The sequence below is a fragment of the Dromaius novaehollandiae genome, chromosome 10, assembly GCF_036370855.1.
Source record: "Dromaius novaehollandiae isolate bDroNov1 chromosome 10, bDroNov1.hap1, whole genome shotgun sequence".
Classification (NCBI taxonomy): Eukaryota; Metazoa; Chordata; class Aves; order Casuariiformes; family Dromaiidae; genus Dromaius; species Dromaius novaehollandiae.
In genome coordinates this window covers 1,054,661-1,073,326 of record NC_088107.1, presented here as the reverse complement: position 1 = coordinate 1,073,326, position 18,666 = coordinate 1,054,661, and the positions used below count along the sequence as shown (strand labels likewise).

General features: G+C 44.3%; 1 protein-coding gene across 1 annotated transcript; it reads right to left on the bottom strand.

The window, feature by feature from the left end:
* Positions 1-10,613: 10,613 nt before the first annotated feature.
* On the bottom strand, positions 10,614-18,613 carry CIAO2A (cytosolic iron-sulfur assembly component 2A). Its single transcript, XM_026108031.2, has 5 exons — positions 18,347-18,613; positions 14,702-14,866; positions 13,630-13,679; positions 12,039-12,084; positions 10,614-10,976 (listed from the first exon to the last, which is right to left on the bottom strand). Exons 1-5 carry the CDS (start codon positions 18,471-18,473, stop codon positions 10,879-10,881), a joined length of 486 nt encoding a protein of 161 aa, XP_025963816.1. The 5' UTR covers positions 18,474-18,613; the 3' UTR covers positions 10,614-10,878.
* Between the last annotated feature and the right edge of the window lie 53 nt (positions 18,614-18,666).

Sequence of the window (18,666 nt, the reverse complement as noted above, 5' to 3'; positions counted from 1 at the left end):
AACAAAACGCCTGCTCCAAAGACCAGAGTCGGACGTGGAGACGCCGGGCGCTTTCGCAGCGGCACCTCGCGCTGCGGGACCCCTCCTGCTCCCCGCTCGTCCCACGTGCTTTGATCCAGGCGGGACACTTCCCCGTGTCCCAGGCCCCAACGGCACTTTTCGACAGGCGTCTGCCCTGCAAAATCCAGAACAGGCCTTCTGCTAGCTTACCTTAAAACTGAAAGGAATAAATAAAAGCAACAAGCGTTTCAGCAACTTGTGAAGGAGGGAAGATGGGCGAGGGGAACTCATGATGGGAAGGGGAAGAAAAAAGATCTGAATAAGGGAAAATATCTAAAATGATAAAACCCAGCAAAATCCATATGCAGAAAATTAAAAACAGAAGAGTCGATTTTAGGCAAATAACACTTGATGATTGCTGGAAGCTGCCATCCCAAGCGTCTCCTCTGGGGTTGCATGCAATTTTTGAGATTTTAGAGATTTATTCGCTCCCCCTGGCATTGCACCTCTGTTCCTGGAATAATCCGGTGTCCAAATTACCTTAGCAGTTGGGCTGAGTTGTGCTAATTAATAAATACAGATGTGGCACATCTGAACTTGCCGTTACCTGCTCATTTCCGCGGTGTCCCGCGGGCACCGTGCAGGGCTGCAGCTCGGCTGTGGACCTGGAGCCGTGAGCTGGGCAGCAGGCGCTCCCGAGGAGGCTTTTCCTATATTTTCCACAGAGGAAATAGAGCAGACAATATGTTTTTGCAGGGTATTTCAGCAAAGTTTCCTGTAATCTATTCTAATCCTCAGCTGCTAATTACCGAACGCGGAAAGAATTGCTCACAGGTTTCACTTGCCGTTTTTTGGACGGACACATCATAAATCTGCAGAAGGCAGGTTTTGAACACGTGCGGATCTCCTGCGGTAAGACAATGCTAAAACTACAAGAAAAACGCTTTCCTTGTCCTCTTTTTACGTACTTTATATATATATACACACACATACATATATATAGGAATATATAAGGAATATTAAAGATGAAACAATTACAAAAAATGATCTGACCCCGCAGCACCCCGTGCTGGAGCGCAGCTCTCGGCGATGTGCTCAGGTGTGCACGGCAGCTCAAACCGAGATAAAAGGCAGGATTTCAGTCTGCCTTCAGTTTAGCCCCGACGTGCAGGGAAGTAACCGCGCTAACCAGGCCGCTTGCTCCTACAGGGGGATTTTTAAATCTTGCCGGTTCACTATTTTCATTATAATTGCAGAAATGCATTGGCTGAAATGAGAGGCTTTTCCTCCCGGCTCTTCCCCTATAGAGCTTTTGGTAAGTATGTTCAGATAAACGCGTGGGAAGAGAAACGGTCACGATTTGCACAAACCAGGCGGGAGCGGTGGCAGCAAAAAATCATTTGCAAGATACATGAAAATGCCACTTTTTTTTTTCTTCTTTTTTGGATCTAACCCAAAACCGCAGCGCTCCCAAGGTGGGGATGTCCGGGCAGCCGGACACTGGCTGGAATAACACCAGGGAGTGACACGGGCTCCGCTGGCTTTCCCTGCTAAACAGCACGGCAAAATTGCTCCTTTTCATCACGAGGAAGCTCTGCCGGCGCGGTGTGATTTCTGGGACAAGTAAAAACAGCTAAACTCCATTAGACGGTACGAGGGTGCCTCAAAGACAGAGGTAATTGCAGAGTGACGTGTCTGATTGCGTAATTACAGCTCAGCTGTGCATCGTTAGAGGAAGGTGCATTTGCCAAACTCGCAGCAGGTGAATCCTGATGCCGGTTGCTTCAGGCCCGGGGAGGGCTGGGATCGTTCCCGAGGGGGCAACGTGGCTTGGAGGCCCTGAGGATGGTGGGGTGCATCTGTCTCGGGGGAGGAAGGAGCAGAGCAAGAAGCAGAGGGTTTAGGGAAATGCAGAGGTGTGCCTTTCTGCAATGAGAGGACATAGAAATGGGAGAGCTCTGCTGCGGGGCAGCTACGTGTGGAGCCGTGTTTTGGGGGGGTTGGGATTGGCCCCATCTGCACCTCCCATGTCTGGGCTGATGCCCGAAAGAGCGAAGATGCATCCCTGCTGCTTCAGCAACGTGGTGGCCCGAGATTCCCCCCTCTGACGCTCAGGTAAGAGTAAGAACCACTTTTATTTCCCTCTGGTTTCAAGACTTCCAGCCCTGGTGTCAGCACGGGCAGCTCTCCCTGAGCAGAGCCGCCGGGTCAGAGCAGGCCAGGAGCCCTTCGCCCCCCCGGAGCGGCTGCCTTTGCTGAGAAAGTGAAGAAACGCGAGGTCTGAAGGAGGAAAAGGAGGATGTGCACGGCCCAGGCCAGGTTAAGCAGAGCCGCTGCTCCCCTCTGCAGCGCCTTTGGCTGCCCAGCGGCCTCCAGGCCCTAAAGAAAGCTCAGCAGGACCAGATGTAAATACTTAAAAACATCTATATGCTAAAAATAGCTCTATATGCAACTGCTCCGTTGACTTCTCTAGTGACTAATAGCCTGAGCGTGGCTGGGAGGCTCCTCCAGCCTTTCTGCGGCTGCTTGTGCCCTGCTAGGGCTTCTGCAGGTCCCGTCTTCTCCTCGTGTCCTCCCGCGCGGCCCCTCGAGCCGGCAGCACCGCTGTGGGGCACGGACCCTCGCCCGGTCCCGTGGACGGGGCAGCCCGGCCATGCACGGGAGGACGCAGCCGCCATGGCCATGCTCGGGGCCGCAGAGCCCCAATGTCCCCTTCGGGGCCGGATGGCGGCTTGCTGGAGCCCTCTGCAGCCACCGCTCCTCGCGGCTGCCTTTTGGGCTTTGGGCTCTGCCCTAAGCGGGTGTCTGCGAAGGGCGGCCGAGGCTCGGGTCCCCCGCGGACGGGCGAGCAGCGCGTTTGGGAGGAGCAGCCGCTGCGTCTCTCGCGGCCGCGGCGGCCTCCCCGCTCCCGGCAGATACCCCCGTTCTGGGGAGCAAACACAAAACGCTTTGCTGGAAAGCAAAAAAGCCGGTTCCAGGAAAGCAGCTGGCAGACAACATCATCTAACGCTTGCAGGTTCGCCTCGTGCATCCCTATGGCTGTTTGTAGCGAGCAGTAGCTTCCTCCAAAGGTAACGTTATAACGGGGGCTCCGTGCCCGGGTGCCGCTGCAGCAACGCACGTTCCTTCGTTCAGCCGGATTTCACAGCGCTGGAGAACTGCAGGGTCAGGGAAACGCGCTTCTACGGCGCCGTGCTTTTTTTTTTTTTTCCCTCCCATGCAAGATCCAAGTGGAAGTAGATGCTTTAAATTTAGTTCCAAGGAAAAAACCACATTTGTTTTTTCTGAATTACTTTCTTCCTGGCCCGGGGTCACAGTGCTGCTTCTGGTAAAGCCCCTCTTTGGAGGCCTCCCAGGCCTCGCGAGCCCAGGAGCAACCCCTGCTTGCATCATCTGACTCTGTGTACAGGATTCTTCTTCTTTTTCTTCTTTTTCCCCACTGAAAAATCATTATTTGAGCAGATGTACTGCTCCAGTTTCCTAATGGCCTTGGTTCGGAGTATCCGACTGCTTCATTCCCCATCAGTGCCAAAAGCTCTCACTAGTACGCGCTGCTCAAGACAGCTTGTCCTGGCACTTCAGAGCAGCTACCTGAAACACGTGCGCTCGCAGCAGCCTAAGTCTGTGCTGGCTCTCGGCGAAATCCTGCAGGCACACGGCAAAGCTGGGAAGAAAAACGCCATTATGGCTTCGAAATCATGTTTTGCCGTAGCTATGTTTGCTAGCCGGCCTGGACCTCGGCTATACCGTATCTCAAGAAAATTACACCTTTCGATAGGTGAACTGTCTGCCAAAATATCATTTGGAAAATCCGTTTTAGTTATTTACAGCACACCTGGTCTTCTAAAAGCAAAGCCAGCTGCACCCGCGCAGCTCTTCGCTTGGTTTGTGGGCCACCAGCTCCTCTCTCAAAGCTTTGGAAACAACTGATTCTACAGACCCAAAACCTCCCCAGGCTGGACTTTGGTCCTCCTCAAAAAGTAAAATTGCTTTTTTAAAAAAAATAATCATCCCACAAACTCTGCAATTGCTGCGTCTAAGCGGAAGTTAACCGTTGGGGCTGAAGCACAAGCTGGTTCCCCCTTTTACGCAGAATTCCTGGAAACTCCCAAATGTCCTGCAGGGAAGCAATAGCTCTTTCTTGAAAGCATTGAGGCAAATGATGGGCCAGGCAGGTGTGACCTGCGAGGCTGTTCTTGAGGCATCCCTGCAGCGGCTGAAATCAGTTCTGCCCTTGGAGAAATAATTCTTTAGTGTCCCATACCGGCATTTAAGAAATACCTTGGCCCTCTCTGGCCTGTTGCCTTTGGGAGAAGGAAGCTCTGGGCAGCGAGCTGGGCTCTGGGCACGCAGGTGTGGAGGGATGCGGGGCCATAAACGGGCACCTGCTGCCCTCAGGCATTTCAGTGCCCATTTACATGCAAATCCCACGCTCACTCATCTTACTACGATCCGGAAGCTATTTATTTAAAAAAAAAGTTATTTGAAACAGACTCCGTGGGAGGAAAAGCAAGCATGACTTGGAGCACTTTGGTGTTGGAGCAGGAAAGGGAATAAGATAACCCTCCTGGGACCCTGTTTCTGGAGAAATAGAGCAAATCGTTGCCGTTTCCCGCCCCAGAAAGCCTTTTCCTCTTCCCAGGGTATTTGCTCTTTCTCATGGTGTTTTGGAGGATACACTTGCATTTAAATCGGAATAGTGCTGGTGTAATCTGAGCAGACTCCGGAGGTTTCTGCGGTTTTCCTGAGGCTTTGCACCAGCCCGCAGCCACGCAGCACCCTCCGCTACGGCACCGGGCACGGGCAGAGCTGCTGCTCTCCCAAATGACTTTCGCCCCTTAAAAACAGTTTGCCAGCAGCTTCCTCCGGGCCCCACCACCGAGATCGGGGCTGTTGCAGGACGCGGCAGAAGCGAGCACGGCGCGGGCAAAGCGGGTGCAGCCTGTCCGGCAGAACGGCGCGCTGGGAGCGCGGGAGAGCGTCGCTGAAGTCGCTACCATGCCACAAAAAGATTCATTTTCTCACTTTTTTTAAGTCATCTTTGTTATCAAGCGGAAAAGAGCCTCTGTATGCCTCGTGGCCTAGCACACCAGGATGGTATCGGTCATTCAGTTAATCTCCAGTGTCCTGATATGCTGCTCAAGGAGGTATTTTCATGAAAACCTGCCCAGGATGAAAAAATACTCTCATCTAACAAATACTAAGCAACATCAAACAGTTGCTTTTAAATTTCTCATCCTAATGGTGTTTTAAAATAAGCCTTAAACATACCAGAAAGATGTAGGATAGAAAAAGGCTTGGGGAGAAAAACTAATCAAAATTTGGCTTGTGACAAACGTGATTTGAGTTGCCAAAAATGAGATGCAAGCAGCTTTGCCACACATTGCATCAAACCCGCTCCAACTCCAGCAGCGCTGGAAAGAGCCTGAGCTCAAAACAACCGGCCACGTTAGAGGCATTTTTTTACCCAAGTGTGGTAGTTTGGAGGTGGCCGCTACACGCGGACGGGGCTGAAGCCCAGCGGGAACCAGGGTGATACAAAACCCAGATCTGGCTTCAAATTTATTATTCCTGAATCCATCTCTACTAGAAGTGTGAATGAGGTCTTAGAGGGTTTTTTCTTTCCTTGAGTCTTGCACACCAAAACCGGTCTCTTCTCCCGAGTTCCCAGAGCACCGGCATGAAAGACCAAACCCGGGCATTTTGGTACAGCAGAAGGCAAAGGGGGGAAAAGCACACAAGTCCCGTTTTGGACCGTGTGGTGGTAATAAAGAAGTTTTCTCAAGGGAAAGTGGTTTTCTGGGATGGTTTCTGTTGACAGGCAGAAAATGTAAAATGTGGAATCGAGTGATAAAGACACGGCGCTGAGGGACACCTCCCCGCTCTTCAGTGGCAACGTTGGACCAGGGTAGCTTGGAAGTCTGATAAAGAAAATTATCTTTGCCTCCGTGTATTTACACCTGGGACCATTATTGAGCAGCCCGTGAAGAGCAAACAGCAAATAATAACAGCCCTTGAGAGGCAGTGATGCACCGAGCCGCGGTGCTCAGCCGTTGTCCGCATCGGCACCGGGCTCGGCTGTGGGAGGAGCCGTGGGCCAGGCCTCCTTTCGAGGTGAAAGGGACCAATTTTAAGAAAAGAAAAAGAAAAAAGAAAACAGAGAAGGAACACAGCCACAAGTTTGTGCAAAGCTCCCGAACGCTGACATCTTTTTGATACCAACGCTCCCCCTCGTGGGAAAACGCTTCCAAAACATTTATATCCCTGCTCATTTCTTTCTCTATGGAAGTCATTAATCTTTAATGCAGTTTCAAAATCCTTTGTTTCTATTTTTTCTCCATTTGAAAAGGGGGGAAAAAAAGACAGATTGCTTCTATTTATTAAAAACAAAGGTAGCTTATCTAATTTAAAGAAATGAAAATAGATCTTCTTCTATAGGAAATATTCTCTTTTAAACTGACTTTATGCAAAACTTGTCAATGTTGCCTTGAAGCCATTTAGGATATGATGGATGAGAGCAAGTTTCATGGTGCAATAAACAAAACCTGAAGCTGCAAGGACCAGCACAAGCACCACAGTAGATCATGGTTTAGCAATTTAGACATTTCTAGCAGAAGAGGTATAATAAAGTACTGGGCTGGTGATGATAACATGACTCAGAATACATCCTTTGTATTCATTAATTACATGCTGCTAATTATATGGCCTCATTTTCTATTTGTGATATGTTTTATGATATAATATTGTGCTGCTCATTCTTGTTCTTTGGGCATCTTGAATGATTTGAGTTTAAAAAAGACAGACAGACCCCTATTGCTTTTCTCTTCAGAGCAGAAAAACAGACTCCCAATCTTAGCCCGAGCCTTCGGGCACCATCATACTAAAATATTTAACTAATAAGTTTCCTTTGATGTCAAAAGCTCCTGGAAATTCTCGGAGAAACCTCGCTACTTGCCCCTGAAGGTCACTGCTTCCAGAGCAGTCTCAGGGACTCCTAACAACCTTCCTCTGGACGGTTGTCCATCCAGCTTTAAGACTTTTCAGAGCTGAAGTGAGCAATCAATGAACAGACTGATCCCTGGTGGACAGCGTTAGCAGAGCAGAGCATCCAACTTTACTGTGTCTAGACTGTACATACGTTATTACCTAGTATCTGCTGTACAGGGCTGTGGAAGTGGCTGGACCAAACCACTAATTACCTTTACTTAAACCACAGTTCAGAGGAAATCTTATCCCAACTGACAAAATGAAAAATACAGTGCAATTGTTGATTACAGTTAAGCTGATATAACTAATTTGATTAAAACCATGGGGAAGAAAATATTGCTCTTCTTCTATACTTCTGCTTTCACTATGTGGCATAGCAAAACCAGGAACCTCATCATAGGAAAACATCTCCACCTGCTTTTCATAGAGAGGAAAGCATTTGCACAGCTAGAGTTGCCTTTTAATCAGTCTGTACAGCTGAAAAGCAAAACAAAATCTTGCAAAACACATCTTGTAGGATTCTTTGTGATATAGCATTACAGCAGCAGTCCAAGTTTTGTTCAAAGTAGGATTAAAAAAGTACACAATTTATTTTGGGAACATCACCAAGTATTTAGTTTCTCATGCAAATACAAATCAGTGAATTCCCTTCACATCTCGGTGAACACCCACAGTAGTGGACACAGTAACATCCCTTTGAAGGTTCTTTTATAGAAGCATCTGTAGAAAGCACTGTTTAAGGATGTATGTACTTCCCTCACATTGCAGCCAAGGTGAGCAATGAGGGCCCAAAGGCATCTGAAATTAAGGTTAAATGGAACTGAAGCTGAGTACCCAAAGTAAGTAATTTTGCTTAGGTGGTGGAAAAGCTGTTTCTAAACTCTCAGTCCTGCAGAGGTGCAGTAACCTATAGAACAATAAAGGGGATTGTCTTCACTTTTTATAAACTTTGGCACTGAAAGCAGGGAGATTGCAAGCTCTTTTAGCACTTTTGTAACACTTGTGCAGTATACTGTTTTGCAAAGGGAAAATTTCCCCACTGTTTGTAACATGTAGCCTAGCTGGAATTCATTCAACCATTTCACACCTTCAGGAACGCTTTATGAGGCATATGAATAAAACAGTTACAATCCCTGAAACCTCAGCAGATGTTTGCACTGAACTTGGATGATTTCTCACCGTTTACCCTAACGGGTTTGTACTTAGTTAATCACTGTTTCACTGAGGGATGGTTCCCTAAATGTCTCTCAAACACCGAGGGAGACAAATGTTACGCATTGACCAGATAAACTATTCCAGCATTTCAGGGACATGTTATCAGATGCTACGGGCACGAGATGGATGGCAGTAGTCTCCCATCCACCTCTCAGGCCCTCCTGTGGCTACGCAGCGGATATCAAACCTCACTTCCCCTGGGAGAGGGACAGCTGAGCAAGACATCACTGCCTAGTTCTTCAGGGAAAGGTAAATTCATGCTCGAATCCTCAGCGGCAATGGGGAAACCACCCCTGGAGAAATTCTCCAGTGAGAAAAACACGTAGTCAGTCAGTGATAGCTGGCACCATCATTACGGACACCTCAGGCAGGATCAATGAGGGAGCAGCAGAGAGAAAGAGGACAGTGGCAGCCACGGGAAGGAAAGGCTGTGGGGTTCCCTCATCCTCCACGCTGCAGGTGAGTAATCTTAAAAAAATATCAGGATCCAACTGGCAACATCTTATCCCACAAGATGTCTTCACCCACAAGGTAAAGCAAAGACTCCAGACTGAAAAATATGTACTTAAGGGAAAAAAAAGCAAATATTTATCAGGAACAGTGTCCCAGTTGGAAAAAAAAACAAAAAAACCACTACCTTGTTCTAGTCTAGTCCTGTGGTTCTGAATTTTTAATGCCTCTTAATGAAGACGATACTGTTACTGGTTTTAAGCAATTCTGTAACCTACAGCAACTCTTTCTTCCTTATATAGATCATACAGTAACAGATCTCTGTAAGGTCACTTCGTTACTTCCAGAGAGAAGCTGTATTTCATGCACAGGCCTGATGCGCTGCACCCAACAGAAAATGAAACTCTTTGTCACCCATCTCAACTTCCACTTAGTTTAGCTTAATTTGCTTCCAAAGTCCACTTTGGTTTTGTATTAAACATGTTCATATACCTTAAAAAAAAATGTAATCAACTTTGAAATTCCAGCTTTGTTAATTCAGGAGTGTCTATAAACACAGATAGTTCTGTGAGCAACAGTGTTAGGAACAGGGAGATATCAGCCCAACGTTTGAGTGTAATATTCAGCTCTAAGCAAGCAAAAGCTTTTTCCCTTCATCACTGGAGGGCGTATATATATATTTCCCAAGACTTTCAGACTGTATGTGCATTTAAAATACTCAAGTCCTTCCCTAGTTTATTCCAAATACAAATTTTTTGGGGGTAGATACAATAATATTTAACAATTCTATTGCAAAGTACTTTGGCATCTGCACATGCCCTTTATAGGTCATGAAAGTGTAATCTTAAACAACAAAACTTCCAAAAACCCCACTAAAAATCATGAGAAGATTTATGTTTAGAGAAAACAAAATGATTCTCTTTACGATAATGCTTTCAAATCCTCAGGATGCTTTCACGACACAGTAGTTTCCTACCACAGCTTCTTCAGGCTCCTATTTTGCACTAGGGGCACCTGGAATAGCTCTTGCAAAAACTCTGCTGGGAGAAGAAGTCAAGGGGAGTGACCACAGCAATCCTCGGATGATTAGGTGGAACTGTACCCTTAATTGGAGAAATGAGGCAGAAGGAGGAAGAGGAAGGCAGAGAGGACAAACAGGCGCATTCAGTCGATTTCCCTGCAGATTCTTGCAGTAACAATTCTAGAAAAGTTCTAAAAACAGTACGTGCACCAGGGCAGCTGCTCATGGGCACCGCATTACTGCCATGCCAAGGACAGATGCACGGACCACATCTAGCTCACTTTCACCAATTAAACATTCTTTGTTTTAAATTAGGAATTGTTAGACAAGAACTTCCCATTTAAAACAGCTATACAGGAGCAAAGGATGTTAACATGGCTCCATAACTATGAAGATAATCTGGAACAATAACTGGTGGTAGTACTAATTTATGTATTTTTCTCCTCCATTAATTCAACCAAACTTTTCACCCCCCTGCATCCACCTCATTATGTGGCCAGGCATTTCATGGTTTTACCAGGGATTATGTGAAGAAGCGCCTCTTACTCTTGAGACTCAAATTAAGATTTTTTTTCTTATACCATTTGGAGACTCTAGCAGTACAGAAGTCTTCCCTGATTAGAAAAAAAATAAACAAACCCATTAGCAGTGTTTGAAGGCCAAATATATGAAAAATAATGTTGTTTAACATTTTTTGAATATATTAAGTTGAAAGTACCTATTAAAACTTTATAAAAACAATGAAATGAATATAAACAATAAAGATGAATGAAATGTTTCCTTCTCTAACAGGAATCAAAATCTAAGCTTAAAAAAATTTTTTTGAGCTCAAAAAATGCCATTTCAGTACAAGAATCTCCTTTACACTGTTTTGATTGAAAATATGTAGAAATTTAACCTGCAAAACGGAATTTATATCACAATGTTTACCAGAAGGCAATACAGATAACTTGTTTTGTTTTTAATTAGATAAAATATTTTTCTGAACAGCAGATATTACAAACTCTTAACACTATACATTTCACTTTATTTTAGAGACTAATTTATCATAATTTAAATCTATCTTATAAACAATTTCTTTTAAAAAACATGTGGAAGATAAAAAGAACTCAAGTATTAAACTCAAGGCCTTGATCATCACTTTTTTTTTTAACAAAGTTTTTAACAAATATATCAAAATGACAACTCTGTGGTGGTTATAGCTACTAGTCAGGCTCTGTAACACACTGCTCCACAATTTCACGCAAGTTTGGATTCTCCATCGCAGCTGCTACTCTTTCTTTATCATTGATTTGCTTGTTGACTGCAAAACATCATATAAAAAGTAAAGTCAGAAGCAGTTTACTGATGCAATACATGTAAAGTACCACTGAAACATTACAAATGCAAGACACTGTACTGCAATGAAGCCTCCCAAATCTAATGAACAGCCTGCTCTAAGAAGGAGAAAGTGCTTTTGTACAGTAGTGGTACATTGTGTCAATTTTCTTTGCAATTTGCTGTTTAGGTAGAGATTCAAATTTGCATACAATCTGAAAAAGCACTGTACAGGCAGACATTTCAGTGATAGGGCCTAGGCAAAGAAGGTTGTGCCAGATAATAGAAGGGCAACAAGACAGAAAGGAAAACACAAAGGTGCTCAAGAGCAAAGACTCAGAGGAGACAGGTTTAACAGGAAATTTGGGAACAGAGGCAAATGAAAGCTCAGTCACACAAGAACATCCATCACAGACCAACTATTTTTGATACTTTTCTAGTTTAGGAAAGGAATATGAAATACATTGATAACATGTCATTTTGTACATCAAGTACAAAATTTGTGACAAAGTAGTAGTCTGCATTTTCTAAGTTTAATTTCTAGTCATTTAATCAAAAGGATAGGTTTCCCCCTTCCCTGTATAAAGGCTTCTAATGTTCAAGAACAAAAAAAGCCTGGGACATTGCCTGGACAAAGGCTTTAACAGCTATTGAAGACAGTGACTGATTATAGCTTTGAAAGACTTTCAAGGTCCTGAAGGTCTTATTTTAAATACTGGTTGATCTTGCTATCTTAACTTCATGATACCAAAAAAATACATTTCTTAGTCAGTCACGAAGTTCTTCATGTTAGTAATTCAGCAATCTATTAGCAACTTTTCTGTTAGAAATGTAATCCAACACCTGCGAGAAACAGGGTTTTTACAAGCAGTTTACGTTCGCAGTACCAATACAGCTTTTGAAACCGCCTCAACTATATGTTTCATTTTAAAGCTTTAACAGCATATTAGTTTCTGGAAAGGAAAGTAAGGTGGGGGAGGAAAAGGACTTCCCAAAGGACACAACACTCAGTCTATTCAAGCTCCATTCATTCTTAAGTTCTACTTACTGTCTTCTTCAGTGGAATGTGTACCTTCAGATATGTAGATTTCCAGCTAGAGAAGAGATCAGTAACATTAGATACATACATCAATAGTTAAATATATTCATTACTTGAAGAAACGTAATTTATACTTTTAAAGAGTTCATAGACAATGAAGTGGGATCAATGGCAATAGCTGATCTTAAGACTTCAGTGCAGTACAATCACAAGACAATCTCCATTTCACAGTCACCAGCGATCCTTCTTCAAAACTGCAGGGGTGTTCTTTCCTTACTAGTATCAGCTGCTTGTGTGAAAAAGTAATTACATTTAGGCTACCATAAGCAGGGTGGAGAACTGGCACTATCTTTCCATCCAGTTCTCTGCAGACTGCAATTCAGGAACAATTTGTTTAAAAGTCACTTTCACAAGCCAGGCACTCTTGAAAAGACATCCTTCAGAATGGATTCCTAATAAGATAATGCAACTGTATTTAGTCAGTGGATAATCGTGAGTTCTTCCTGCACCTTATCAAAGCTTTTGTTTAAGGAAGTACAGGAGAAATTTAAGCAAAAGAAGAAAGCAACGTTAACTGTCACCAGAACAGTAGAAGAATTTTACCTTCAACATGAAGTTTTGCTTACATTTCACTCACTGATGAGACTCACATATGTTCTGTTTGAAAATGGTAGTGTAATACAATATTATTTCCCACATGGGAACAGACTATAAGAAAGACTAGTACCCTTAACAGACCTAAGTCACCTTCATGCCTTTAGCAGGCCTGTGAAAAACAAAAACAGAACAAAAAACCCAACTCACACTGAACTACAAGGAGATTCCATAAAACTGAAGTACTAAAGTAATAGGGCTGGCCCCTGTTAGGGACAGTATCCTGGCCAGGGTCAGGCCTGTATGCCGTTCATGTAAAAATTCCTAAGACACACATCATAAAGAGATTTCCTCAGCCACGTTCCTAGTCCAAATTCTGCAGCTCTTCTGAACTCTTCTATCCTGAAGTTTTTACTTCACAGATTATGACTATATAAAATAGTGGAACTTCCCTCAACTAACCTCTGACTGACAAAAAACTACTTATCCTGCTTTCAGGGCCACTATTTCACATAGGGTCCACTATCCATATTGGATATTCTAAATAGTACAGTAAATTTAGTAACTTTTAACATTTTATATTCACAATGCTCGAACATATTGAAATATTCCAGAAGGCTATATTCCTTTTCTCCGAGGCAACAGTATGACTTAGATTCATCATAACATTGGCTTTTAAAACACCGTCTCCTCCACTGAGCAAGAAATTGCATGACAGGTGGATAAGAGATTCCTTGAAACACAGTATATTTCAGAATTTCAGCAAAGAAACTGTCTTTTGTAAAGAAAAGGAAGAATCACAGATATTCAGAAATTCCTGCAGGTGCTACACTGTACTGCAACATTCACGCCCTCCATAAGCAAGTAACAGGTTTTAAAAAGACCCCATCTTTAACTATAGTTTGCAAATCACTTGATCCTGCAGCATACCCTCTTTTAAAGAGGAAGTATAGCACTTGGCATACATTCATGTAGTTTAATGCAAGTTCTAGAACAGATACTTTACCTTATGTCTAAAAGGCAAACATCTCTGAAGTTTTATTCTTAAACAAAGGCCTGTTTAAACAAAACAGATAAGAGTTTTTGCTTGTCAAATTCAAGGTTTGAGGTACATTTTCAGATGATACATATTTGCAATCAAAAACCACCAGTATAATTGGAAACTTTCTCCTTTGGCATTCTGAGCAGCACAAGCCACAGAAGAGATTAAATAACCTTTCTTGACCCCTTTGGAGACAGCTTCTCAGTTGAGTTCATACCTGCTTTATAGGCTTAGGAGGTCTTCAATCTTGGGTCTGAGTCTTAACCCACTGACACTCCTAACAGAGTCAGCTTGACTCCTAACAGTTTCAAGCCACAAAAAAGTTATTACTGGCTGGCATGTTATTGCTTTACTACCTGTACTTCACCTTCTACACAAGGCAGCAAAGGTCTGTTTTGGCATAAATACACATACTTTATGATTAAAGCTTTTAATTTATTTTAAATATTTAAGACAGACTGAGAAATCCTACTACTAATATATAATGGTAAGAGTTGTTAATCTTGGTACATTTAAACAAAGTATTTCAGAAAACAGACATCTGCTCTCACCACAAAGGAAAAAAAAAGAGCCAGTGTAGATTCTTATTCACCTTAACTACTTTCAGACTCCTAAGAGTTCATAAACTTTTTTTGGTATTTTTTGAGCATGTGTGGGTTTTTGTTCATGTGTCGGCAAGGCTAAGGGGAACAGTCATGAAGATTTAACTTTTTTTAATTTAAGAGCTGACAAATTTTCAATTTAACATTACTAGAACAGCTTGGAAGTGGCATAGAATCCCTCCTTTATATTCTCCTAGTAGATTTTTGAGTGCTTCTCTTCTTGAAGAATTTGTCCAAGTTGATAAAACAAGATCTTGAATGTCCCCGTATTTCTTCTGAGGGTTTTTTTGTATTGTTAATAGATTTTAAGATAAAATTTCTAGTTAGATTGCTAGCAAAACAATACTGAATTTTAACTAAGATTGATCTTATTCAGATAATCCGTAATTAACTTTATATTCATTATTACAGATTTAATGAAATAGAAATCTTACCAATGAGAGTAGCCAAAGAACAATGAGGTACTGTTGGTGTAAACCTGATGATTACCAGATACTCATCTTCACCTATCTCGTGTACTTCAACACAGCTTTCCGTTACCACTTCCAGTTCTTCTAAAGTATTAGGTTTCTCCGGGTCCCGAATAGTACGAATTATATCTAAAGCAGAAGACAAGACATGAACAATAAAGTAACTTTCCTATATTTAATACATAATATTTTTTAATAAACAGTGCTGGGAAGATGGCTTATTTTTCTCCTCTCCAGAGGAGGCACAGCTGTGAATATCAGTGGGGTGTTTTCTCAGGAGTTGCTGCAGAATTGGGCAAATTGAGGCAGTTGTTGTTCACTATGAACATGTTTTTCACACATCAGTTCTAAACTTGCTATTGCTTTTACAATCCCATGTTAACAAATACAAATCAAAACATGCCTATTAAAGGATATATATCACCTTTAGATTTATATGTGATTCAGTATTACCTACACAAAAGACAAATATATATTTAACATTTCAGATAAGTTAGATTTTGAAAAATCTGAAAGGGAAACAAACCTATTAATAAGATAAGTCATTTTTCATGCCTGCCTTCTTCCCTCCAGTTCTTAGCCTGGGCCTCATAGATAAGATTTTGAAATCACCTTAAGGAAAGCCAGTACAAAAATAATGCACTAATCCATATTTATCCGTATCAATGAAGGGTAAGCATCAAGTGTGATCATTTCCTTAGCTTGTAAGATGTGGGGATCAACTAGGTTTAATATACCTGTGTGGAAAATGATAAACAGCATTGCTGCTTACAGAGTATTTTTCTTGTGTTCTGGATTAGTTTAAGAAGCTTTCATAAAACAAGCAATCACATTTATTGTTACTTTTTCCATAGATCAAAAGGCTTTAAAGTGATACTCAAAAGCTACAATATATGATTATAGGGCACTGAAAAATAATGCACAAAATAGTATACAAATTCAGTAAGTTTAAGAACCTAAAAAAAAAGACTCTGTGCTTCAATATGTTTGCTGAGTAATGTAGGATATAAGTATAAACAATGAGCTCTCAAGTATTTGCACATCTGTACCACGTACCCAGCATAACCTGAAGAAATACTAATTTTGACAGAGAAGGCCAAACCTAAGAAGTTCCCAGCTGTCACCTTCCTTTTTTTTTTCTGCTTTGTATGCTGTCGTTTGCTCCTTAGAAGTGCAGGTACAAGCATTTTTGCTATAAATAAGGTAACGGAAGTGATATGGGTTAAGGTAAGTCAAAAAGATAAGGAAAAAAAAGGGGGAAGATACTTCTAAGTAGCTGTAGCAATTGTATTTTCAGGGCAAAATAGTTCTACCACAACAGTTAGCTGTATTTCTAAAGTAAATGTCACATCAGCTTTCAATACAGCAAATTACTTCAGTACAAATACAGTACAAATACAAATAAAGTACAGCAAAATACTTCAGGTACATAGACAGGCCCACCCAACTCTAACTTTAAAGCTGCGTAGCTGCTTTTAGTGCCTTCCTGTAACCAAGCTAATAGGCCCAGCCTCTCAGCAGGGATCATAAGCCTAGTACAACATGGCACTAATATTGCTATATTGCTTCCAGGCGGGATTTGGCCTCTACCCAGTCAGTGGGCAGGAACAGTAGTTCATGTCCGTCTGGACTTCCTCCATGCAGACATACCCTAAAGTCTGTGAGTGGGGAAGAGACTTTATTAGGACAGTTATAGAAGTTTTAACCCCTGGCACTCACCTCACCTTCCTGCAGGGACTATTCAAATTGCTCTCTAGACCTAGCAAACTTTTCAGCAGGGTTGGGAACCACTTACTGTCCAAAGTAAACTGTCGTCACTTATACCGTAAAATAAAACTTATGATGAATGAGAGAACTTAGCCCCATTCCCTAATTTTCAGGGAAGCAGACTATTTCTTGAACCATCCTGCAGCCTCCAACCTTTGTTTCAGCTTTCTCTGTCTGCATAAGGATGTCATGCTGCTGAATTATGAACCTAGAACGAACAGTAGATATTCACAAGGCTATTTGATGTTCGAAAAGAATTGCTAATTGTCCCCTCAATTACCATGAGGTTAACAAGCAAACAAACTGCTTAGCTTTATTAAAATGTTTCCCAGGAAACGAAGTAATAGTCTCATTCATCAGACTGCTAAAGAGATATTTTCACACTTTTTCCATTGTTCGGGCACTTTCTGCATAAAATTTTAGTTGACTTGTTTGACTAGACTTCTATAGTTGAACTATAGTGTGTACGTGTATATATATACACACATGTGCATGCGTACACGCACCAAAAGTATCTTCGCATATACAAGTTTCCTCAATTTCTGATATATTTCTTTCTCCATTTTTAAAATTTATTCTTTCTCTGTGTGAAAGGCCCACGTAAGCAAAGAGGAAATCAATTACTTCACCAAGCACTAAGAGGAATGCTGAAGCTGATTTAGTTCAGCAATACTTCATGGATGTCTCTGGTCTTCTAAATCCTACAAACAGCATTTCCAGAGGTGAAATCACACTGTATTTTACAAGACCACCGTTAAAGACTCAGTCATTCAGCAGCAGCAATCCCCATCTTGCTGGGCTAGGTAGCTGACCCTTCCGGAATTACTTGCCTTTCCAGCTGTGTCTGGCTTCTCTTCTAAGGTGCTAAAACAGCAAGGTAACTCCCCCCAGGATACAGACCGAGCGAGCGGTCTCAACCCCTTCCCCACACACTCAGGAGCTGAGAAGCGGCAACATCACTCCACCATGCAGTGGTGCATTAGGACAACTCTTCCAATGCATTCCTTGCTCAGGATCCGAGCTAACAGCGACCAAAGCACGTGCTCCACGCCGGGGTCACAGCACCCACTCCACCTCCAGGTGCTGTCTGGGGCAGGTGGCATGCTTGGTAGAAGCTAGCAGACGCTCAGGACAGTCCCTCATCCCTCCCCTAACACTTCCCAGACCCTGAAGCACCTGAGAAACAACCCCCCAGCCCCTGACAGTGCTTCTGATTTGCAAGCAAGCCAAATACACTCGCTCTTCCACCCCACGCTGCACCATGAGCGCCCAGAGTGCACCCTCACCCTGATATCAACCGCAGCCACCTTCCCCCCAGCCCCTCAGGGCCCCACGAGGCAGCTCCCACACGCTCACCGCAAGGGCAAAGCTCTCGGCCCCACAGGGCAGGGCCAGGCCTTGCTTCCCCCAACACGCCCTTCAACGGCGCAGCCCCAGGACCCCCAGGGGCCCTATCCTTGCAGCCCAGGAGCCTCGTCCCACAGCTCCACATGAGACCCCAGAGGCCTCACCCCACAGATCCTCACAGCCTGTGATCCTGGCCGCGCAGCTCCACACGGGACCCCAGGGGCCTCACCCCACAGCCCCCCCATGGCCCTCCACAGCCCTGGCTCCTCACAGGCCCCATGACCCCCATCCAACAACCCCTCACAGGACCCCCCAAAGGGGCCCCCGCCCCACAGCCCCCCACAGGCCCCATGACCTTCATCCCACGGCCCCTCACAGGCCCCCGCCCCACAACCCCTCACAGGCCCCCCGGCCCCTCACAGGCCCCCCCGCCTCCCACCCCACAGCCTCCCCGAGGACCAGCGCTCGCCCCCCCCGCAGCCCCACGACAGTCACCATAAACCTCGAGCGCCTTGTCCTGCTCCATGGCCTGCTTCCGCGGGGCATGGCAGCCCCTATGGAGCCCGGAGTACCGCAGCACCCTGCCCAGCGTGTGCGACAGCAGCCCCAACACCAGCGACATCCTCCCGCTCCGCCATGGGAGAGCGCGAAACGGACACCCGCGGCCACCGTCGGCCGAACGACCCCGCGGCCGTTGCCACAGCGGGAACTTCCTCCCGGGCGCGGGGCGGGGCCAGAGCGCCGAACCCAGGGGGCGGAGCCCCGCCCAGGGGTGGGGCTTAGCTGCGAGGCCCCGCCCAGGGGTGTGGTCACGG